Source organism: Bombus huntii, chromosome 7, assembly GCF_024542735.1.
Source record: "Bombus huntii isolate Logan2020A chromosome 7, iyBomHunt1.1, whole genome shotgun sequence".
NCBI classification, from domain to species: domain Eukaryota; kingdom Metazoa; phylum Arthropoda; class Insecta; order Hymenoptera; family Apidae; genus Bombus; species Bombus huntii.
The window spans coordinates 8,963,470-8,989,451 of NC_066244.1; the positions used below are offsets into that span (position 1 = coordinate 8,963,470).

Genomic DNA, 25,982 nt, shown 5'->3' on the forward strand with positions numbered 1-25,982 from the left:
TTGACGTATGAAGTCTCGATATGGAAGATTCATGTTAGAACAATTCTTTCGTTGGTCGACTGTTTTTCTTCGAGCAATTAAAACCACGTGTATGAACGATGTAAATATGTATATTTCCTTTTTCATGCATAAACCGTTTATTATTATTTTCAATTTAAAAATCATTATACACATTATACTCATAACCTGTTTTATAAGCGATGGTGCACGAAAGAAATGCAAATTGATTTTACTTAAATAAACGTATGTTCTTTGTTGAATATTTTATATATTGGAATATTTGCGTTTCTACAAAAAAAGTACACAGAGTTTATCTTTTACGATGATACGGTTTATCGGTGAGCTGATCTTCGTGAATAATAAATCATTTGCAACTATCGTCGCCGGATAGCGATATCCAGGACGAGGGATTACTCTTTCTCAAACTTGAAACAATTAATCGCATTCTTCGAATTATTTGTAGATCCCTTCATGGAGTTTGTTCAAAGTTCTTACAGTGGAGCAACGTGGAATTTCTTGGCGAAACACTTCGACACTGGACGAGAGAGAAAAGAAGCAAATAGAGGACAAACAGCGATAATGATTCTCACTGCCGTTTTTATTGAACGATCAAGAGCGAACAGGGAGTGTGAGAGAGCCCCGAGGGTTGGTTGATTAACGAAATCGAGGCGTGTCACGCACCGTTCCGTGCTGGATATCTGTACACGTTGTGAGGGTAAATGAAAAAGGGGTCGAAACTTTCCGGTTATTAATTTTTTCTTAGCTGGTGATTTTCCGGGAACTTGGTCGAGTACCCACAGGAGTCGCCAAGTTTTTTCTCTCGTAACTGATAACACTGTTAGAAGGGGGTGAACATTTTGGGGTCCATTTCGTCGTCGTATCCGCGATAAATTAATTATTATCCGTGATATACATGATATTCCTAGTTCCACGATTGAAATATCTTTCGTGTTCCTGAGTCGAGAGTTCGAGAGCTGTATTTATGTGTTCTCGATTAATGCGACGATGTCGCAAACTTGCTTGTCTTCGATAACTTATGGGAGCGGAGAAAAGGAAACGAAATGGAAGAAGTTTCAGGCGATTCAATCGATATACTGGAATCAATTGAGAACCATATCACTCTGACGTCTGCTTATTAATCTTGATTCGCTGCAGCTTTCTTACTCTGTCCAAAAGAGCTGAGTTTATTAATCATATAAAAGAATTCCGATATTTCTTACGTCGCTCGTCACGCCTATTTCTTTCTAACGTTATATACAATTCGTTGCATTGTAACGAGAGAAAAGAAAAATACAAGACAGAGGATGAAGGAGAGGAAGGCGATTGTAAAAGAAAAGTGGACGAATTTGCCGCTGGATTTATTCCTAAGATTTTCTAGTTCTCCGTCACACGGATGAAACAGTTAGCCAAGGATTTTCCAGGATCTTAGAGTAACACGAATATCTTTAATGGCGACTATATAAGAGCCATCAGACATTCGCGTCCCCTGGGCAATATTTCGCTAATTGAACGCCATTGCATCGAGGAAGCGTCGTAAGCTTGTCAGAAGAGATAATTCCAGCCTTCGTCAGTGTATACGCGACGTCGCAACGACGTCGTTCGTAGAGTCACGAGCACGGATGTTTCAGGACATTTATTATCCGCTGCTAGAGCACGGAGGATGGATGGTAGAAAGGGTCACGGAATGAAAGAAAGTCTGACGAAAGCTGCAGACAGAAACCGTGCACGCCGGCTGTCGCTGCACGGTCGCGAATTCTTTGCGATTCCCGAGAAGCGAGGTGCATAATTACGAGTGCACAAGCGCATAATAGATAGCGGAGCCGGTGCAGGCTTTCGTCGAGGGTCGGGCTCTTTTCTGTCGTTGCAGAAACCGCGCTCGATAGTTCGTGTCTGTGCGAGAGCCTGCCTCTCCATTGTCTCATTATCATGATCCGTGATTGTCGTCGACGTCTGTTCACCGGGTTCCTCTCTTTTCCTCCGGCACCGCCGACCCTGAAAACACTCCGCCGATTCTCTAACGATGTCTCTCGTCTAGCGATGATTTGTTTCGTTTTACCTCTCTCTCCTACCTTCTCCGTGGTTTCTTCGTCCTCTTTCTCTTTCCCTTCTTCTCGTTTGCATCATTTCGATTTGTTCGACGATCCGCTTCGCTCGGGGCGAACAGACGATTCGCCGATTAATTTACTTCTCGCAGGCAACCGCGAGTCTCTAGCTTAAATCAGCAGCCAGGTCGACCGATTCGTCGAGGTACCAGAACAACAGATGAAATTTTTGACGTTCATTAAAGACGGAGTTACCTTCCAGCTTACTGTGTTCCTGCTCGTTTCTCCCTCCGTTTTCGTTACAACGATACTCTCGACTCGCTCGCTTCCGCGTAATAACTCTAACTTCTCCGCGCTGTTGGAAATAAGACAATAAATTCTGCAGCGACTAAATAGCGATAAATTACGCGCAACGACTAATTGCCGGGCTAAGTGCGAACGAATGCGACGATAAATTAAATCCTGGTAATGAGTTATGAAACAGCCGGCGTTCAGCTGGTCGACGAAGTTCGATGATGTTACCCTGTTGACGAAGGGGAAACAGAGAAACGAAGAGGGGAAAACGAGTGTGACGAAGGTAAATTGTGTTATGAAAAGATTGTTATTAAGGATGGATGTTAATCCTTGGTTGGTTGAGCTCGCGTTACGCGTGTTCCACGACTGGGCCGAGCGATCGCGTTCAAAGGCGATTTCTACGAAATGTAAGTAAATTACCTGGGATTTAATAGTCTTGGTCACGTGATATACCGTCGGTTAACATATGTAACAAGCAGCCTACACGGTCACGTGACACGCGATAAAAAAGGCCGCGACACGGCTCGCGATTTTCGTTTACCTTATTTTTGTACGAGTCTCGATAAGTAGCTTGCTAAACAGCGACCGGGACTGGCTTTCACAAGCCCTGCCCACAGGATATTTTTTCTGAATTCAATTTTTAGACGTCCTTGTGTACCTCGTTTAGTACACAGTAGATCTCGCGAGCGAGTTTATATGGAAAAAATCGTTTATACGGAAGATGTTGATCATTCTTGCGTGCCGAGGAAAATCGTGTAAATGTGTAAAATATAGACCCGTATGAAATGACGATTTAGGCTTCAAATTGAGGAGCAACTCAGAGAATGCACGTGCAGATTTAATTGCATGTGTCAAGAATGCGTGTTACGCGTATTAGCACGAAGGGTCTTGTTGAAACGTCGAAGAGTTGAGAAAATGATCGAAGCGTTGATCAGAGAGAAAGAGTTCCAAGAGTTTGTTATTTTTATCTCAAAATATAACCCGCTCTCGATTAAACGTTTCTAGCGTCGTCTCTTGAACCTAGCTTCCAAATTATTGTTCTCGAATTATTAAAACTCGAGCGCGGATTTGGATAAGAGAGTTCAGTCAGTTTTGATACGATTATCGTCGGAGTGGAGGTAGACGTTACGAGTAGTTACAACTCGAGAGTTGAGAAGTTTTTCCCGAAGTGGCTCGGTATAATAACTCGAGCCAGGCGGACAGCAGCAAAAGAGAATCGGAAAAAGTCGAGCGCGATGCTGTTCGCATAAGCCACCGATATCACTCTGCCGGGCAATTTAAAGTTACGATTCGAGAGGGTATCTGGCTGTCCGAACGGCCGTGAATTCCAAGCTCGACGACGTTATCACACGGTCCAGCTCTTTCCTCGTGCAACTTTCGTCCCGTGGTCGCTGGTATTTCTTCCGATTTCCAGCGGAAATGCACGCGTGCCGTCGAACGATCGAATCATGAAATCTCCGAGCGTCGTTCCCTCGCAAATTCTTCGTCGTAATTTCGTCGAACGGATGGACGATCGATTATAACGCGTCGCGATTCTTCGTCGGAAGGTAACACTGCCAGTGACCGAGAAATTCCAACGATTTTCAGAATTTCAGGGCGCGTACGCGCGACATTTCTCGATCTTTCGACTGGGTCACCTTGGCGCGAGATTCTTCGTCGCAATTTCAACCAACGAGTTAGCGAGCGCAACTTAACGTTCGCCGATCGAACGAGGGATAAAACGAAAGGATATATACATATATATAGCGAGAGAAAGACAAAGAGAGAGAAAGAGAGAGAGAGAGAGAGAGATAGTCGGATCGGCTCCTCGGGTCGCAGAGACGTTGCCCGCGGGGAATGCAAAAAGCTCGAGCCGGAGGAATTTCAATTTGCCCCGATATCAAATATTTCGGATTCTCGTGTCGTCGGTGAGAAGGGTTTAATCAATTAGACGGATCAACTAGGCTGGGAGAAAAGTTTCCGTGGAAACGTGCCAGCGTGATCTCTTTGGATTCGTCGATCGTGGAACATAGTTTGAACGAATCGTAGCTACGAAACGGTGGCGCAACACGACACTTAGGGGATGAAAGGGTCGAGAGAAGGATGGTACACGGGTAATGTAGCGTGTACATGATAAAAGCAATGCGGGGTGAATAATAAAAAGGGGTAGTTGCTTCTTAACATTCGAAATGGTCGTACCGTGATAAATTATTAATACCGTTTAGCTAGAAATTTGCCGCATTTGCATGGAAATTCATCGGTGACCCGTTGGATGTTGCGGTGTGTATAGAATTCGGGAATGTACCATGGCGCTATCTGTTCCGTTCCATGGATGTATTTTACAGTGGACGGTCGCGCGCGCGCAAATTATTCCGCGTTTCGATACCGCATCCCGGCGATTGGTTCCGCGTCAGGCCGCGTGAAAATTACACGCAACCACGCCGAGTGGAACGCGCCGATTGCCTTCCCTTTCCCACAGAAATAGCCACGGATTAATGAAAACTAACCCCTATTCCACTATCTTGCCGGTGTTCTCTTTTCTATGCACTTTTTTCCACGATACAATTTTATTATGGTCGTGTTTCCGATCGATTGGATGCCGCTTTTCACTTTGCGCGAGCTTGTTAGTTGATCGTTTGGTCCACTACGAGGATTATTACCAATGGATTCGAATAAAAGATTGGATATGTCGCATAGTACGCGCTCGATATTGACACGAATTTTTTTATATTGGAAACATTTCATGTATATTCATGAAAATGCGATTGACTATTTTTTCAATTCGTTCTGCGCTATCCTCAAAATAGCATGAAATATTAAGATAATGTTATAGCGTAAGTGGCAGTGATTTCAGACTTACGAGTTTGAGAGAAAATATTCGTCGACCGCCTGGTTGGCTTAATTGGAAAACAAGCAGTCCGGCAAGCGGAGGATATATCCGGAGTTCGAATCCCGGTGTCCAGTAAAAATCGATTGACCGAATATTTTTCTTCCTACGATAGAATAAATTAGCATCGAGGAAAATCCGAAAAAATAAAAAGAATCTGTTGGACATTCGTAATACCCGTAAGAGAATGGCGCGGGAGAAAGATATACAAGAAAACTACCCCTGCATGATATTTACGAGGAAATTCCTTCGACGAGTAGTGAATTGTTACCGGGACATCGCTTTAAGGAGGCCGAAACGCATCAAGAAATCGTATCCTAGTTCGGTATTTCCAACGGCCACGCCGGAAATGCGCAGCTACGACTCGGCATCCCGTTTTCTTGGCGCATCTGGGCGACGTTTCTCGCGTGTGCAAGTGTGTACCCTCGCGCCAGACGACGGGGCAACGCTTGGAAAACCGTGTGCACGAGAGCGCGGTGATGTGTAGTCTGCGGCGAGAGCCCCGAGAAGGCGAAAAATACTTTTCGTATAAATTGTCGCGCAGGAATTCCACGACGATGCGCTGAACAAAACGCGGCCACGCTACGAGCACGTAGAAAGCACGGAGCCAGTGTGACCTGGCTGGTACACGCCAGAATGAAACACGGAGGAAGAGAAACAGAAAGAGGGAGGGAGGAGGGTTGTCGGAGAGGGTGGAGTATCTCGTAAAAATGCAAACTTCTCTTTTCTTCGTCGAAGTCGAGCGCGAAGCTCGGGTCGTTGTACGAGTCGTTGTTGTCGCGTCGTTGTCCAAAAAAGTTCAACGTGCGTTTCCACTTGGAAAAAAACACACACCAAACTGTTGGAGGACCGCGTTCGATAGGGTGGAAGGAGTGTACGAGCCGGAGGATGATCGGTGAAATTTTCGGGGAGTAACTCGCTCGAGTGTGGAGCCACGGTGACGAGAATAAGGGAAACGATTCTCCAAACTGAAAATGGAATGCTTTAAAAAAAAAACAAACGCTTGCCTCTATACGGGAAAGTTGGGTAATTGCGATCGGGAGCCACGACGCCCATAAGACAATGATCGAGCAGCTGGAATTGTTGCTCGCGGTTGAAGTAACCTTGGAAAGCAATTAAGAGCTGTGACGGAGCAGCGACCGATGGAAAAGGTCGAGAATCACTTCTGGATTGATCGCGTGCCAGCCTCGTACGGGGCTTGAAAAGGTTGTTCGTGGCTGGAAACGCCGACGCGAAGGTTACCAAGATATGGAATAATTCTGTAATTTACAGTGACATAAATCAAAGCAGGCTTCTCGCTCGTGAGTTTCCTGGCGATGGCAAAACTATGGAGATATAGTTACACTTATCGATCTCCGACAACGTCAGGATTTTCTGCGATACAGCGTTCACGTGCTGCATAGTTACGAATCCCTTCCAAAGTTTCTATTTCATTCAAAGTATATCTCGTTTCTCGTAGCTTTGTCGCAGTTTGATACAAATTCACCATGTAACTACATTAACGGCGCCTATGGTACAATGAGTTGGACTGAAAAACCCGCAACCCAATTCCTCGCCAGGCTATCTACAACCATAATAACTTCGTTCCACCGAGCATAATCGAAGTATTTTCAATTCAGATTTTTTTCCGCTTTCGACTCGGCGCTATCGTATTCGAAGGATCATGGGCGAGGAGTTCGCGGAGATGGCTGTCGCGCGGAAATTCGCAGGAGATTAAATGAAAATTGAAAGAGTTAAATGCGACGGTAATTTTTTTTCTCGCGCGTTGCAAAAAGGAAAGCACGATACGCGAGGAAATGGACGGGAGAAATACCATGGGCCGAGGGAGAGGTAGAACGGTTGCGCAGGATTACGGCGAGCTTAAAATTTTTAATTTTGGTTTACGACGCGACTGAAAATCATATTTGCGGCCGGCTTGCATACGCGGGACATTCCGCTCTCGGTGATGCAAACAACGTCGACATCGGCGCTACTTTTCGTATGGAAGCTGCTATTTCGCCCGTTTATTTCTTTCTTTTTTTCTTTTTTTTTCCACGCGTCGATAAAACGTTAATTGCTTTGGCCGTACACATACGCGACTTTGTCTTGGACTCGTCCAAAAAACGATCATAGCAGGAGTGAAACTTTGGGGCACGATCGATACTTGGTGAATTTAATTAGCCACCCCTGGTATCCTCGCGTGTTTTCCAACAACGGGTAATTACGAAAATTGCAATTCATACGGGCAAACATACCTTCGCGCGCGATCGTGCGCGGCTACTAATTCGATTTAATGAAGAAGCTCGCGGTAATGTTACAATCAAAACATCGTACCGCCTGTCGATCGATAGTAAACGAATTATAATTTTACAAGACCCTCTCGCCTCCAGTTCGACTCGCGTGTGGCATGAATAATCGCGAAGCGTGTTAGGCATGATTCGCCATAACCGATCCTTCTTAACGTAAACGAGCACTCCGATTGAATCCTATCTACGACTTCATCGTAGGTATATATATCTTCTTACGTGTCAAATAACACGAGACGCGGTCAGAGAATATACAAGTCGCGTAATTTCCCGTAAAATCAATCGTACAAATTCCTTTGACAAATCGATTTGATGGAAGACGATTCGTCAAAGGAAATGCAGGAACGCGAAGTGCAGCTGCTTGTCCGTAAGTGGCTGCTCTGCGTAAATGGAGTAACAAGCTGCAAGTGATTTGAACACTGACCTGAGGTGGATAGTGATCTGGCAACGCATGCAGCGCTTCCCTGTACGCTGACAGGGCCCTTTGTAATCTACCCTGATCGGCGTAGAGAGCGCCTAATTGAAGGAGGGCCTGTACTCTGGCTGCCTCGTGAGCCCTCTTGTCCTTGAGGCCGGAACCGTCCAAGGATGCGCCGGCCCGCAAAACCGCAGCCGCTTCCGTTCCACGTCCGACCGAGGCCAGCGCCGCGCCCAGATTCACGTAAGCCTCTGCAAAGACAAACGATAAGGATCATGAGCGCCGTTGGATTACCGCCTTGTGCCTGTGTGATACGCTCTGCCGTTCTCTCTCCAGAGAGATCGGCCATGAATTTATATAAATCGAATCGGCCGCGTTTTTCCATTTGTCCTCCTACATTCCTACCAGACAGTCCATTTCTCTTTCGAGCTTTCTTTAGGACCTTCTTTTGTCTTCCCATCTCGCGAAAGCATCGATGAATTATGCAATGTAGATATATATGTGTTTCGTTAGTCGAAAGATTATAGCAGTCAGATAGCGTGATTTTTTCAATGTGCAAGAGTGTGACAAACACACGTACTCGAATCGTTTATTTTGGGAGTGGTGTAAGTGATGGAGAGTCCATTTTCTCTTGTTTTCAAGCATTCGAGTGTTTGCGTTTCCATCGTATTGAAATATTCTCTATGTGTTTATGTAAATGTAAATACATTATACGAATAGCTTTTTTTTAGAATTAACTAGACCAATATATCTTTTCTGGAGTCACGAATGGATTTACGTCGTTCACAGAAATGGTGAATTGTACAATTCATTAGAGTTTAAGTATTTAAAATTATTAAAAAAAAATATATATATATACACAGCGTACAGAAATATACAAAAAATGCACGGTATTTGATAATAGATAGAATAAAAGTAAATAAATGACAATTATCGTAATATCATGTTAGAGTACGGTAACAACACCCGTATCATTGTCCGATCTTAATGTTAACGCGAGTTTGTCAATTGAGAAAAGAATGCAACGTCGTAATATTTTCTTTAAAACCAAATGACTTGCACTTCGATACGACCTGATGTAAGTGTAAAACTATTATTAATCTTGTAATATTTTCAAGTTATAACAATAACATTTAATTATAACAATTTAATCTCATAATAATAATAAAAATAACAATTTAATAAATGAAATAATAATTGACGATATTACCGAATCGCATTTAAATAACTTGCTCACATCCGTATTTGCAATATATATTATGTCAGATACAAAAGTTAGGATTACATTCGCTACCCATTTGTTTTTGATTATTGGTGCCCCTACTGTTTGATCGTGTTACAGATTACAGGAAATGAACTTACACGGCTTGCAAAGTAAATGATTACGCAATTCCATTTATTAACGGAATTTCAATTGATGCAAACAAACGAATATATTAAAATTTAAATTATAAATTGTGTACAAATAAAATGTTCACATTGAAATATGTGTGAATCCCTAATTTCTGCAAGAAACGAAATCAAGCCACTTTCGAAATAAACGTTCGATCTAATCCCGAAATCAAATCGACGTGGGACTGTTTTAATTTCGTTTTTACCACTGACTTTATCTCGGGCAACCATATACATAATAGATATCGATAGAAACATTAGTTAGAAGCTAAAATTGCTACCATTAGAAAGGTAATACAATCAAGTTTTAATGAAAATTAATCTTGCGAAGGCACTTTTGTCTCATATTGATATGTTACATCAATTGACACATATATTTCAAGCTACATTCTAAAGGTTTACGTGGATTTTATAAAATGTCATTACGGATGAAGATAAAACTTCAACGACACGGATACATTGCTTGTTTCAGTTTATATCTGGCAAAGTAATCCGGTTATACGAAGAAATAAAAAATCGGCAGCAGAGAAATATTCTTCGATCACAACTTAAAAATAAAACAAATATGTTAATCTTTCGATGAAATTTCACCATGTACAGTGGTACGATACGTAAGTAATCGGATGGATAAAGCTACCTCCATGTGTAATGGTGCTTTGAAATATCGTTATAGTCGGAGAAAAAGTACTGGAAAGGGCCAGAGAGAAAATGCTATGAAATATTAAGAACGGCGAAGTCGCGTCGGACGTTTAATTTAAGAAACTACGGTGCGGCACAATCATAACAAGATCTACTTTTTGCTCGATTCACTGGAAAGCAGAAGAGGGCAGGGCAGATTTTTCGCGACGAGGGTTTCTTTAGAAATTCGGACAGAGGCAGTGCTGGGGCCAGTCTTTAACGTAAATTCAGACATTCATAGCATGGCTACCACTTCGCTTCTTGCCCTGTCCGTTTCTAGTTAAAAGGGCATTGCCTGGCTTCCGGGGTCGGCTGCTTTTACGACTCGACGGCGAATCGGGTTAACTCCGCATGAATTCCCGCCTTTTGTCGCGTGTTTCCCGTATTTCCTTGGCTAATTACTAAATATCGTGCGAAACGGCGACCTGCCGGATGCCCAGCGTCGTCGAAACGTGGTGGAAATGCTTCGAGGGACGAAGATTAACTTAGCTCTCGCGCTAATTTCCGCCGTTTGTTTCTTTCATCATTCAGGATTTTAATTAAAACGAAAACGTCCTCTCTCTTGCAAGAGCAATCCCATAAACACGAGGAAATACCGGAGAATCTACTTTCCTTATGAACTCTGAAAAGTTTCGATCTCAAAGATAAGAATATCCATCGCTTTCTTCTTCTCCCATACTTCCACGGATTTTTTTACACTTTTTTACCGTTGAATTTAGTACACGCCATTGTAGTCGCTAAACGATTCGCGGACACAATGACAAGGCAACCGTATCTAGGGATGCAAAGTGGAGAGAGTGGGCGATCTCGAGGAGCCGGACAAAAAGCCGCAGTCGGCTATGACTTTAATTAAAAATTTCAAGTTACCGCGAGGTATCCTTGGTCGCAGCGGTCGAATCCCCGCAGAGGCCGCGTCGCCGAACAACCAGGCCAAAGTGAAACGTATTAAAAAGTTTATTTCCACTTTTATTGTCACCCTCGTGGAACGTGATCCCTTACGCTCATAGGGAAAAGATACGGAGAGGGAAAGAGAACGGGAAGAGGCGGGATGGAACGGGGGCAGAAACGATGAGGTGGTGGAAGAGCACGATGAATCTCGGTGGATCGATAGTGGGAACGCGGGAGCCTTCTTAATTCGAAGCAATCTGCTTCTTCGAGATTTCCAACGACGGATTTCCAATTCCTGACCTCTCCCATAGGGATCGACCGATTCGATCCTCTAATTTCGTCGCGTTTAACTTTCCTACGGCCAGCCGTTTTACCGTTCAACCGGCTAAACGTAATATACTACGGTTCGCGGAGGCGGCTGCTAATCCCGATATCATCCGACGCGATATTACAGCACGAACGTAAGACGTTTACCCTCACGCCTCCAGTTGCGCAGTATAAACAGGCACCTGGGAAGACTTTCATTAACGAGCCGTGTGATTGGCAAATTTTCCGAGACGCCTCTATCGCATACCCGGCTAAATCCGGTTTGGTTTAACGAAATCCCCCGATAACGGGGATCATTTTTCCCTACCAGAGATCGGATAGCGACAAAGCTATATTCCCATAACTTGATTCTCATGGGCTCGTATAAATCGTAAGTAATTGGTGCGAGCTCGGCACGTGTATTTCGATAATTCTCAGCGTGGCATTCAAACTGTGTATGAAGAGCGAAAAAGAGAAGAAAGAAGAAAGGAATGTGGTGGACGGTGAGACACGTTGTTGGTTAAATTGACAACGAGACGAGTTGATTTCGTTAACTATATTTACAGATATTTTAAAATGTAGAATACAAAGTTAATCGCAAGCGTTGCTCGCTCGATGATGTTCGTTATAAGATCGCGCGATACTGCGGTACTGATACTAATTGTTATGCTGATTCGCTAGACTGATTCGTTATACTTATTCGTTCGACTGATGATCTCGATGACTCGATACTGATATTGATTCGTGCGACTGGCTGACTGATTATGTCTGGAGAACATGGTCGTCTATTTATACTGGTCGAGGGGAGTACCGGAAGGTTTGAACTTGTCGCCAGTTGTCGGTTGCACGTAGCAGCGAAATTGCTTTGTCCAGAGTTTGTTTATTACGTTATGTGCGTCGTACAGTGTTAATCCTCTGTGGCAAAACAACTACGCGAGGCATTTTCGAATCGAAACGTCCTAAGACGCCACAGGAGGAAAGAACATGATGCATGCAGTTTCAGTAAGAACTAACCCGCGGTAGGTTCGCTCAATCGTACGTGTCATCTTTAATGTACTAAGATTTGAATGTAAGAGGAGTACGATATTGAGAATCGAATTGTCTCCTTATAATTATAGAATTGGTTCGTCATAAGCTCGATCCATTGATAAAGCGTCGTTAATTGATGATAAGTTACGGAAATAAGTTTCCGGCGGCAACTTGTCGTTGGCTAACCGCACGGTAAAATGACTTTTCCGACGCACTAACGAGCAATCGATAGCAGATCTCGTGTCACTGGGCCTTCAAAGATACAACGCATCGACGAGCTCAAGTTAAACGCGGTTGAACCTTTCCAGTGCATCATCCGATGTATAGCGTCATCCCTCGTATATACAGAAACATCTGCGACGTCGTGGATTATTCACGAAATGCCGGTCGCAATTCCCCGTGTAATCCGTCACCATATCGAAGCTGCTTCCCTCGTCACTAGGACCGGACAGAGTTTTAAGATATTACGTTCGCGATTACTCGATAGAAGCTGTACAACTAACATCGATAGTGCAGTTACTCCTGCGATGTAGGGAGCTTTTAAATTAAAATTAAAATTACTTTAAAATAAAAATTACTAAGATGTATGAACGACGAGATTAGATGAAACGTCGAGACACTCGACGAATATATATACAGATGGAAGAGAGACATTGAATTTTAGATTATTACAATATCGAATGAGTTCTCTAACCGGAGATATATTTAATCACATTCGATTTAAATTTTTAGCGTCCACTTATTCTTTATTCACGCCTTAATTTCAAGCGTTCGAATCTTTCATAGTAAGTAAAAAAAATTACCGTTTCCACAGTATCAAGTAGTCGCGGCGATTAATAGGCGAACAGCAACCCGGTACGCCATCTATTTTAATATTAACTGCATTAAGGTTAAGGTATATTTTATACGATCTTAAATAAGCCTTCGTATCCATTATCTTCTCAAGTTTCTGCCAATTCGCTCGTTCATATGCTTCGGACGCGTAAACTTTGATGCTTGACCGATTTTACGAGCTCGTTATAACACCGAGCCCACCGCACACGTATAGACGTCGCGCAACTGTATCCATAAGGTGGGGAAACTCGACCAAAGAGCCTCTCGGATACTCTAATTCCATAGAGTATCCCCCGAGACCGCGACGAAGAAAATGGATTGCCCGGCTGCCTCCGCGCTCCTTATTCAAAATAATGTGAAGCATAGGGGGTTGGTTCTATAAGGCGGCCGACAGGAAATTGCCATTTCGATGCTCCGGTTTCTCTTCTTTTAATGGAAACTTTTTGTTAATTAAAGAATCGACCCGGTGGGCCTGCGAGATAGCAATTTACCAAGTCGGTTTTTATATTTTTCAGACAGTTGCAACGGGGTGAGGCGATAGTTTCTTAGAGAAAGAAACACGTACATATTAAGATTATTCGGCGGATAATGCGCGGCTTGAATATCGTGTACTTGGAACGTTGCTGAGACTATTTTGGACTGAAGGGAGTGTATCGTCGAACGGATGATTATCTCGCGATTTTTCAACGTGATACCGCGTTATGGCCTTTATAAATTAAACGGGTAGCCACCGTTGAATGAGGGAACCAGGATGCAGAGGTAGGACGATCATTGAAGAGATTTACGCGCGAATAATTAATTAAAAGCGGGCGAGTTTCGTCGAGCGATTCGCAGATATTTCAAATTTGCGTGGCCGCGCAGATTTTGCCGGATCCGAGACGATGTAGCCGACAGTCTGTGTGCTCAATCGATTTTCAACAAAAGAAAGAAATTCTCGATCTTCCGTTTCTTCCTTTATGCATTTGATACGAGTAATCCCAGTTTCTTTTCTGCCGAGATAAAATAAAATACGAGCTTTTCAAGCGACGTGAGGAGTTAATGTAATAGATCTCTTGTAGCGAAACGAGCTCGATCAATTCTGACGGATTATTAAGCTGGTAAACAAGCTGGGTACGCTGTGATTCCACATCGGCGATCGCCACCTGTAAAATTCGTTATGACGCGACCCGAACCGGATATTTACTGCGATAGCTTTTACCAGCAAACAAAAACGAACGGTACCAACTCGCGTATATCTGATCCTATTAACGTACCGCGGCAATTACCGCGATCGGATATCCCGGAACAATATTTCTTTTCCGTGCAAGTCCAAGTAATCGTGTTCGAGTTTAGAAGACTGTGTGTTGATCGAAATCGATTTTGTACCTCTACTTGGCCAACTATGCTTTCCTTCATCGTTGTGATCGATCATGAAACGCCGACATCCTAAAAATAGGCACACTACGATGAATAATAAATAAATATTCTTGCGAGGACTTTAAAGCGAAGATAATAACGTCGTGCAAGAATGCAACAGGATAATATGCAATAGATGCGAAAAGAAGGAGATAATGAATGAACTGCTCGTACATGTACAACGAACTACAAGTGTCAGGAATAACGTGGAAGAGATTGCAGGTTTGCGGTGGGGCTTGGAACGCGTGCTTGAACGAGCTCGAGGAATGCGTGCGAAGTTTTAAGCGCAAGAAAACGCGTGTCGTTTACCCCTGACGTCTATGTCGGAGAATATTCCAATGACATAGAGGAAGTCTCCATTTCCCACGGCGATCCCGTTACTTCTGCGCGTTGCATGATGACGCAGAGCTCGAACTTAAGTCGGGGAAAATATCAGAAATAACAACCTCGGGACAACATCGTCTAATATATGCCGCCGGGGGCAAGGGGAAAAGAAAGATGAGTAATATTTCACCGGCAGCGAAAAACACTCGTTTCCACGACTTTTCGCGAGTTCGTCGCCGGAAAAACATGGGCGCGCGACGGGGCTGGTTCCTCGGACGGCAAAAACCAACGTCCTCCGTTCATGCTCGAGACGAACTTCCTCGTTGGTGGGGTTGATTCGCGGAAAACGCGAGAAAGAGGGGCGCCAGTTGGAAAAAGTGGAAACGACGAGGCAAGGCGCGAAACGTTTCGAGACCTGGCTACTTCTATCACAAAGATATACATATATCGCATCGTATCGTTGCCATTTTTGCACGTTTCTGACGTTGACCGGATCTGAATTGCACGAAGGTGAACGACGATGACGACGAGTCAGGTGGTCGAGGGACAGAAAGCACGCCGGTGCTGGATACTGGCGGCTGGAGGTGGGAGGCGGCGGTGGAAGAAGAATGGCCAGACGGAAACTGCTGTTTCATCTCCGACTCCGCCAACTTGGCAAGACCGCCGCCCTGTTTGCTTCCTAATTACGAAAGAGAGAGAATAAGATGCGCGAGAGGTTCGTAGAAAAGGAGACGAAGGAGCTGAAGGGGACCAAGCTCGTAGGTGAACGGGGTGAAAAGGAAAACGAGGGACAAAGTAAGACGGAACGTAGCGAAGAAACGTCGTGGAAAGATGAAGAGAGACGGAGGAGCTGGTGCTGAAGCGAATTCAACTCCGGGCGCTCACGGAATTAAGATTCCATCGTGCAGTCGAGTTTTGTGTGTGCCTTGCAATTTCCTGGTTAACCCGACCGTTCCCTCTTTCGCGTAGACTCCGACCGTGATTCACTTCCCGCGTCCATCGCGCTGTTCCCATCTTCGATCGATAAATTTCATGGAAAACTTTTGGACTTCCTAATCATCCGTGTATGCATAGTTCATTTCTGTGATTTTGTAATAACTTGGTGGAGTCGATTTTCGTGGACAGAGCACTGATTAAGAGGCGATGAAAGAGAAGGAACGAGGACGCGTAAAGTTTCATGAGTTACAATATGGAAATCGTCGATAGACCGGTATCAATTGCGAATAATTTTCTGTCTCGTTTGGGAGGTCATCGTGTACGATTAACGCGACGATTGATACTCCGTGGTGTTCTTTTTGCTCCCCTGTTAACGACGCAAATCGTTCGTGATGGTCAGGGCTTTTAAAACACGACTGGCTCGAGTAATTAGTGGACCGATCTGCCGCCAATTTGTGGACGACAGCCGCGACCAACGCACGACCAGCCAGAACCGCTCGATAAGAGTCGAGGTCTGCCGTTTTTCTGATAACTCACCGTCAAAATTCGCTTCGTTTATTCTTGTTTACCGTTTCGTGGCTGGCGTTCGGCATTTAGTTAAATTAATTACATTATACACTTACTACAAATTATACATATTGCATATTATATGGAGATAAAAGTTTCCTATGATAAGTGTCGAAATATTTTCGCCAATTAGTGTACGTTTCTTTCTTATCATTAAACTAACGAAACTTGGAATCTTCGCGAAACACATTGATGAAACGACGGAAACTGAACGCATCAAATATTTGTTAATAGTTGAACGCGTGAGCAACCGAGACAATGGCATCGTAATGCAAAAGTAACTACCACTTACGTAAACAAGATCAAACGATCGCCGCGTTTACATAAACGCTTCGCTATAACGACACGACCGCACATTACGGCGGCCGTACCTCTCTATAAATAAATAAATAACGCTTTGCATAATGCGCCGCTTAATCAGTCGACGCAGGGAAGGTCGCAAGAAACCGCAGCTAAGTAATTCACGTTCGCGATATTAAATCAAATTTGGTTAAATTTAATTGAAATCTCGCGGTGGTTACGCGCGACACAGTTGTAGAACGAAGACTCGCGAACGGTAGCAACGAGTCCGGGAAACGCGTTCCGCTGAATCGCCGCGATAAAACACCATTTGCAGAGTTATTGTGTGTAATTCGTGCTAATTCGATGTCGTGTAGCGCGAACCTCTTTCACCGTTCGCCGCGGTGAGCAAACGGAAATTTTATCGCAGTTCCTGTGCCATTAGACGAAACGTTGTTTTCTCTTCCCATTACGAATCCAAAGCGGTGAGCGAATAAAGGAATAACAACTCTACCGAGGCAGAGGGAATCGTCGTAAATTAATTGGTTAAAATAATTCGTAAATTATCGCGGCCGTTTCAGCACGAGTCGTGAGCACAAAAATGCGTTCGTTCGTTTCGTGGCACGAGTATGTACGTATTGGAGGTGCACACGAGGGACGTACCGGCTGTATCGACCGGCGGAGGATGAAAATGTGCGAGCCCGTCGATATGTGTGTTTACGGTTTCCGTGTATCTAGTGTGTTTATATGCGCGCTCGCGTGTATGAACGCCTAAGCCCGCGTCCGTGCACGTTCAACTTCGTGTGTGTACCTAAATGCGTTTACCTTTGGCCCGTCCTCCGCTTCCGTTTCGCTTCTTCCGTTTTCCTCGCTGTTTCCTTTTTTTCTTTTTTTTTTTTTTTACCCTCACACGCGTCACGTTGGAGCAACATCGAAGTGAAGTAGCGAAGGCCAGTTAGGGGTTTGGCTAAAAAGTGGCGAAGCAAGGTGCGCCGTTCGGGGACTTGGAGGAGTGGCCGCCCTCGAAATTCGCCCTTGTGTTCCACGGATCGGCATGGAAAATCCTTTTAAAGGAGAAACTTTACTCGCCCGAGTAGACGAGAAGCTTGGCTCGCTTCCTAGCCCACAGACACGATTATTTTCAGCGTGATATTTTCTAAAGAAGAGGACGACAGTTTCGCAAACGAAGTGACGCTCGCCAAGTTAACGGTGTGTTTCCAAGCAATTTCTTGCATCGACTATCTTTTCGGTAGACCAAAGGTCGGTCCGAATGCTCGGATCAGCCGAGCGTAATTTTGTAAGCAATTTCGCGAATCTCAAATTCCAGTTTCCTGGATATTCCCTGCCACCGCCACTTCGACGATTTCCATCGGGACGAAGGAAGGATCAAAGTATCTGCGCGAAGGATAGGTAGATAGATAGATAGATAGATAGATAGATAGATAGATATAGATAGGAAGAGAGAGAGAAAAGAGGAGGTTGTGGTAAGGTGCAGCGGAAGTCCTCGGCCGAATTGCCGTGTTCGGGCGAATCAATCGTGTTAAGTGCTCGTACGGCAACCTGGCTAATTTCCGACGATCCAACTGGGAATCTCTATGCTTGTTCGGGGGTTACGAAGAACAAGACGAGAACCAAACAGGGCGCCCCCTTCCGCGCTTATCTACTTTAGAATTCCTTTATTTTCTGGTCGAACGGAAACGTCGAAATTTGATAAAATTTGGAAGGGAGTTGATGGGAAATCACTCGATTGGATTTGTAATAAATGCAAAGTGCAACGTGAGCGTAATTAATCAAACAAAATTCCCCTCGCGTGATCGCCAGCAAGGTCCTCTGGCCGACGGATCTGTTAATTTTGCTGATTAATGAAATTTACGGTTTCGACCTGCGAGTTCATCGACGCACGGTTAACATGTGAAAGGACGAGTTGTTTCCGACGTGTGTAGAGAGAGTCCTATGGATCTTGATCGACCGCGCTATTAAGTTATTGCGCGGTAATTCATCTAATTTTACTGTGATCGATGTTTGAAGCCAACATACCGGGGAACGACGTCGGCAATGGCGATGGCGGGAAAATTACGCCGGAAAGTTGTCGCGGCGAGCAATTAATCACGCTCAGATTTCGGGCGATTGTCGTCGCGCGATCGGCGCGCAAAGCCGAATCGTATTTTTCCGTCGATGGAGGGGGACAACGGAATACGAATCTGTTAAACGAATGATAAATTTTTCGCTAAGTTTCATTTTACTTTTACAGTTGTACGTTTCCTGTTCGCATCATCGACTTGATTAGTCATTTCATTAGTCATTGAATTTGTCGAAAGTGAAACGATCGGTGACGCTTTCTGATGGATGTTCCTTATGCATTATTTTCTTTTCGTTTAGAAATGTTTTAATGAGAACTTTTTCCCGTACAACGAACGAGTAAGTAAATAAATAAATTTTATACGCGCTTGATCTGCCGAAAGAGACACGAACAGGAACATTCGATTTTTATTCGAAAGTTCTCTACTCGATGCGTTTCATTGCTCGTACAGCTATGACTTTCCGTTTACCTATACTACTTGGCCAGGTCTACTTATGCAGCTACCTGTACTACTCGTAGTCTGATCGTACCTTCCACGCGGTTGGCGATATATTGACTTACTCCAGTAGTCAAAGTTGCATGAACGTGTTCTTATCGAGCTTGCCGGATGTTCGATCGTTCGAACTAATATTAAACGACGCTGTGTTACATCGTAAAGTGTCGTTATCTCCCTACCTTCGTTCCTCGTCTTCAGCTTAAAATTCCACTGCACACAAACACACACACACCCACATATACATATACCCGTGCCGCTTAACTTCTATACATTTTGAACTCTAATCCGCAGTGGAGCGTCGAAAGGGAAAGTTCAAGGTAGATTGTACGTGATGGCACGTGTACGTACTAAAGTTAACGGATTTATCTTTACTCGAGAAAAGTTCACGTAAAACGAACGATAAATAAATTAAGAAGCCTATAGTATAAAGTATAAATACGTTTGTATCCAAGTAAATACCGTAATCTAAATAGCAAACATTCGGTGGAGTATCTTGCATGCGTTAATCTCATCGCCCTTAACGTTTAGAGGGCTCTCGTTCGTAATTAATTCAATTAATGGCACACACGACAGCCAAGGCTATCGTGTCTACGGGTGTAACTAGCGTACACGCGTGCAGAGTAATGTGCTACAGGAAGGGACGAGGAATTTGTAATAACGATACCGGTTTTCCGAACGACTGGTTAATCCAGTCACATCTCGCGTGCATAGACCATGGTCATTATTCCTAATGGATTACCGTTCTTGCTTGCCGTTCGATAGTTAAGAGGTAGTAATTAACACCTATCAGCTGTATTCTCTCACCTCACGAATACACCGTATCGTCCCTTGTTTCTACGTTTCAGGATACGTTCCACCCTTGAAATCGAGCTTTCGGGCTTGCTCGAAATGTATCAGATACGCTATCCCATACACGTTCGGGTAATCATTAATCATTGCCTAGTAGAGAGCGTTTGATGACGCGTAACAGTTGTTTATTGTTTCAGGAAATGACGTTACCGTGGTTAGAAGCACAGTTCTGTATGTACAAATCTTGTAAGTGACTGCACGCAGTGTATTTCTCTACAAAACCGGTTTGCTCGTCATAGTTTGAACATTGCCTCTTTGCAAATTCCATTTATGGTAATTGAGATGGAATTTCCAGAGAGACTGATCACACTTGTTATGGTAATAGATATTTGAACAGAAGTTATTAATGGTTAAAACGGTGGGAGAATTTTGTTAAGGTCGCGGGGACCTCGTTTTCTCTCCGACCACGTACGGTCTTATTCCATTTCTAACAAACGATGTTCTCCAGGGATCGAAGTTCGTCAATTTAATTGTCGTTGTTCGGTAAGACCGTGAGGCGAACTTGGAACACCAGAAAGATCCTCTCGTTTCATTCGCGGAGAACCGATGACTGTGTACAGACTCGAAGCGACGGCCGGGTGTACACTTCACGAGTGCTCGCCGACACGTCTGTTTGCTCGTCGGTTCTCCAGCTTCCCTGCTGGAAGTTGGTTGCTTTAATTGAGTCACTTGTGTATCGCGCAAGGCGTTTTACGCACGCAGCCAAACGGGTAGTCTGGAAAGTTTGTGTCGCAGTAAGTCTTCGGCCCGAGGCGTTTCCTGCTACGCGACATCGTAGTTCAAAGGGAATCGGGGCCTTCAGGTGTTACCGCTTTTTTCCTCTTCCTCCTTCTTGCTCCTGTCCCTCTTTCGTCCACATAGCTTCGAACAAACTTTCCTTCCTTTAAAACGTTCCTTGGCGCTTCAACGTTGGCCGAACTTCGTTTCACTTTTCCAGTCGAGATTCAAGTTTCATTTTGGGTCCTCTATCGATAGTTTGTTTAAAAAAAAAAAGACCTAGTGCTGGTTTAAAGGGAAATTTACTTGAGAATATGTTGGCGAATGTCTAAACATGGACTATCGATAATATCCTCCAAGTTGTCTGTTTCTTCCTCGTTCGAAACACGATAGAACAATATTTTCTCGTTTCAAGCACGCGTTAACCAGACACATCGACCATGTACAAGGCAAAAGTGGTGGCACTCGTGTAGGAGGATCGATCTCGAGACCAGGCGCCGGTGCTTTATTAATAATGCACGTTATTAGCGCGATGTCGCGGCTTTTTACCCCCCCCCCCCCCCCAAACACTTGGCGGCCACTTGAAGCGTTTGTCCCTCTCGAGAGGGATGGAGGCGATTATCCATGAAAGTGCTCGAGCCATATTAGCCGATTACGCGGTGCACGCTTCACGGTTAAGCAGCCTCCACGTACACGTAACGATTTCAACGCGGCCGTAGCGTTTAATTGTGGCGCTCCGCTCGGGAAGCTCCTCCGGGCAGAAAGACTCTTTCTTCTTTTTTACTTTTTCCCTTTTCCTTTTTTACTTTCCTTTTTTTTCGCTTCGAATTTTTCCGCGCAGGAGGCGCGAAAATTACTACAAAGGGCTCTCGACGTCGTTCCTTTTGTCCCTTGCCACCCTTCTTCTCCATCCCACCATCCCCGTCTCCTCACCGCTCCGCCAACGTCGTCACCGTTGGCCGTGGTCGCTCTCCATTCTCTCAGACCGGCAACAATCGAAAGTCGCTCCACTTCTCGCGAGCAATTTAAAGCTCGGATTATAATTAAAAGTAGCTGAAAAGGCCACTTGTTTCATTGGCCTCGTGGGTCTACTTTCGTTTACGTTAGAGCACGGCAAAGGTCAATACTTCGCTCATTTCATCTGATGAAATTACCAGCGTGGTTACATTTTCTACTTTCCGTATGCGCCGGTTCCCGTGTCCTTTTTCTTTCTCTCTCTCTCTCTCAATTTCTTTCACTTTTTATCGTGATGTACCGTTCCAGTAGAACAGTGAATCGTAATTCGGCACCTGCACTCTCGCCTTTCCACGACTGATTTATCCTCTCGCATCGTTCTCTCACGTTGCTCCCTTTTACAACATCCGCGCTGCGGAACACGTGTTTATTTCTATCTCTTAGAAATCACGGCACCAAACGATCCTATAGTAATATAACCTTGCCAGAACGAATAACAACGAGCGCTTACTTGGGCATAAAACAAAAGCACACAGACCGTTCCGCCGGGCCACGCCAGTTTCTTCTTCGTTCGCGTGTTTATATTCACCGCTGTTTCTTGCATTTGCCTTCGCCAATATTGATCGAATCAATGTTTACTCGGTGTTTATCAGCTACCACACCGAGCGAATTGATACGCTCCGACGCATCAATACGATCAAATTGAGAATTTCCTTGGCAAGTCAAGAGGCCACTAGAAATCCCGCCGTTTACCATTTCTTCGTTCGTTCCTTGGTCCCCCCGAAGAAGGAACGTTTCGCAGTACGTGTCGAAGTTCCGTGCGAATCTGATCAAATCCCGAGCTTGCTTGCGTACAAAAGATGAGATCGCAGACAATTTAGCGCGTACTAAATGTGTATATTCAAATGCGTAACTCGCGCGCGAATCTCACAGCAGTTGGCGAATCCTGTATTCTCTGTATTCCGTGTCAGACTCGAAACTTTCTTGTTCACCATTTCCGCAATATTCTCGAACTTCGGAGAATCGAGCGCGACATGGGCCTGTCTTTGGAAATTGTCGGGACTCGTTCGAGTTCGAGGCTTCCTGGATTCATTGGTATATTCGATAACAAGCACGTCAATGAAGCACGAAAAGAACGTCGAAATCGATGGCACGTTCTGTTAGATCCCTCGGAGGAGAATGTAGAAAGCCTTGCTGTAGGTCACGGAGGGATCGTGGTTGTTAGAAATAAGGAATTTTTAATATAGCGTACCTTGGCGAATCTAGGGAGCAGATTTTAAATATAAATATTTGTGGTTGCAGACTGGATTATATTTTCATTTTGAACATGTCACTTTAGCGATCGATATATAAATAATTGCCCCGTCTAATTTAATAAATAATTACATTCCGTCAAATTCTGTTTAATATGTAAATGTCAAACATCAATCAAGTGCGACCTACAAATTAACTTGATACTTTTCAGTTTCAAACGCCAGTCACGTTATTTCCCATTACACGATACACCCGCATACGTAAATACATCGTTTGCTCTGTTTAATGTTTATTTAGTTTAAAGATGGGACGGCATTATTCCCTTGAGGTAAAAAGACGTCTGGGATACATCATTTGTTTATTATGTTATTGTAAACATTGACATCTCTGAATTTCATTTTGTTTCTACATAAAAGGATTAAATGTCCGTGAACAATTGCCTCAAGCATAATTACCTCAAAAATATTTTATTGGTAATTAGGCAAAACCTACGATAAATCTGGACAATCAAATCGCGAACAACACGTGATTAATAATTACAGTTCTGTCGATAAATTATATTTGTGTGGTACAATTCAAAGAAGAGGACGTATATTCCTTCTTCCATAATTGAGCTACCAAAATGATGTACCTGCGCAAACTGCATCAATCAAGCCACACGACATCATCTCCAGGTGAACGGAGATCGGTCAATAACAACATCAATATTTATAAAAGACACAGCACACAGGCAAACCAACAGAATTCAACCAGAAATCGTTCCGAATATATCAGAAGTCGATTGTTATGCGAATCAAAATTCAATGAATTATAAAAAAAGAAGTATTTATCTGTTCGACCAAACTTCCAACTTCTACCAAAAGTATCTATTATTTTGCGTTTGAAAGATTGTTACACAAGCAATCGTTACTTTGCGTCACTCTATAGTCTACACTCTTTGCAGCCTAAACGTCGAATTAGAACGAATTTTTCCATTCGAATATCTCACAAAGGACGCCACCGTGAACGCAGAACATTTTTTTACTAAAAAAGAAGAAAAAATGGGGATAGGAAGAAAATAGGAAAAATGCAAAAAGAGGAGAAAACGAAAGGGGGGTGGGGGGGACCAAAGGTATATACGCCGATAGCGTCGATAAAAACAGCGCGCAGGTAACGAAGTTTACGGATGTCTCTTTGCAGACCTGGCTGAAAATTCAAACTTTCCATATCGTCTGGCTAGAAGGCGGGTGTCGCGCTCAACAAATTTTACGACGCCGATAAAATTACTCCGGCTAAAGCGGCTGAACGGAAGATCGGTTAAATTACGTTCGCCAACTTCGCGAAACTTTTAATACACATCCTGTAGACGCGAGGCTTTTATAACGCGGCATCGTTCGATCGTTTCGCCAGAGTAGTCTCGACCCTTGGCTATTTATCTCACCTTTGCTCGTCCACTCTGGCCACCGTTTGTCCTTTATCTACTATTTTTTCCATTCGCCTCTCTTTCACTGCTCTTTTTCTTTTTATCCTCTCCCTCTTTGCCACGAGATCGAGAGAATTTATTTCGCGGACTCGCGAGACCAAAGGAAAAAAAAAAGTTTAACGAACCTTACGGGTCAGAAGCTGATAACGCCCCGTATTATCTCGAATACGGAAGTTTCGACGTCCCGGCTGAAACTGTCCCCGCGGATGCAAATTCGATTACGACGCGATGAGTTAGCCAGCTGCGAGTGAAGAACCGATGATTCTCCACGACGACCTATCGCTCACTGTTTCTTCGTATTTGAATAACAATTGAAAATCGCTGACGCGATGCTCGAGATGGTATTTCGTTCCACAAGATCAGCTGTACAGAATACGTGTTTTACACGGTATCGCGTATTATGTTAAATATTGACGATTGCCTGAACAGTTAATTGGTAATTACGCAAATAGCAACGCTTATTATGTGTTTTACGCCTTCATTGCTCGTTGATTTATCCACGTACTCTGTAACCGTATTACATTGTTTGGTTTAAAGAAGCGCGATAATGGAACCGGTATTTCGAATTATTAATCGCGGCTATCAGATTCGTTCGTTTCTCTCCATTCTTTTCTCGAACGTGTGCAAATTCACGGAGATGGAAATCTGGATCGAGAGTTACACCTGTAGCAAACGGGTCACCGATAAACATTCTAAATCACACACCATCGAGATACGAATCTCGTCAGCTGCTGATCTACCTGTAAACGGGTTAATGCCGATCACTAACTCTCTTACAACGAACCACCAACTTCACCTTACAATCGCGAAACACGATTTTCAAGCTCGATCATGTTGAGAACGCGTAGTTTGCTGAAACATCCTTTCGTGTGTTCTACCCTCTGCGCCATGACCGACGTAACTAGGCAAGCTAATTACAAAGTATATTATACTTATATAAATCACGATCGTTTTTGAAGCTCGTAAACGTGAATCTCGAATGAAAGTTAGAATCTCTGATCGTCGTAAGAGCTTCGAGGTGGTTCGATATTCGTGGCTGGACGTTGAATCATCATGATAACGCACGAACGACGCCAAGCAAGTGACCGGAACCAGGCGAACAAGTGGACAGGGATCGAGCAAATTAGTTGCTGGACGAAGATGAAATCTGACGAGCGAGCGTGGGACGATGTTCTTGCAGGTCCGCTTTATACGCTTGCCAACTAGTCCGCTTATGGATGCAAATGCGTTTCGAGGAAGTGCCGGGCGGACAGTGAAATGCTGTCTCTTCTCGGGGCCCGCGCTTTCCGCGCAACCCCGGCGTATTTTGCTCTACGAAATCGCGTTATAATCGTTCTGCGAAAATTCACCGTGTAAACAGCATTGATAAAGCAGCTTTTTCCTCGCGTAAAAGTAATGCATGGCTGGATATAATTCGCGCCCGCTCTTATTTCTCTCGTTTGAAAATGACGTGAAAAACCGAGCTGCCCGCTGTATTCGTTTCGTTTTTAACGAGACGAGTGGTGCTATAATTTATACGGAAAACTAGTTACGTTGAAACGAACCGATGTTTCGAAACTTTCGAGACGGGGAAGAAAAAAAGAGGGTAGAAGGATCAAATCAGGGGTAGACCAGACAACTGAAGACCATCTCTCATC

General features: G+C 44.0%; 1 protein-coding gene across 2 annotated transcripts in view; it reads right to left on the minus strand.

Moving 5' to 3' along the window:
• LOC126867654 (protein O-mannosyl-transferase TMTC2-like) overlaps positions 1-25,982 on the minus strand; it is a 215,484-nt gene that overhangs the window by 19,788 nt on the left and 169,714 nt on the right. For both annotated transcript variants that reach the window (XM_050622424.1, XM_050622423.1), the window contains exon 9: positions 7,912-8,156. In XM_050622424.1, coding sequence (XP_050478381.1) covers positions 7,912-8,156 — 245 coding nt within the window. The remainder of the gene's footprint in view (positions 1-7,911; positions 8,157-25,982) is intronic.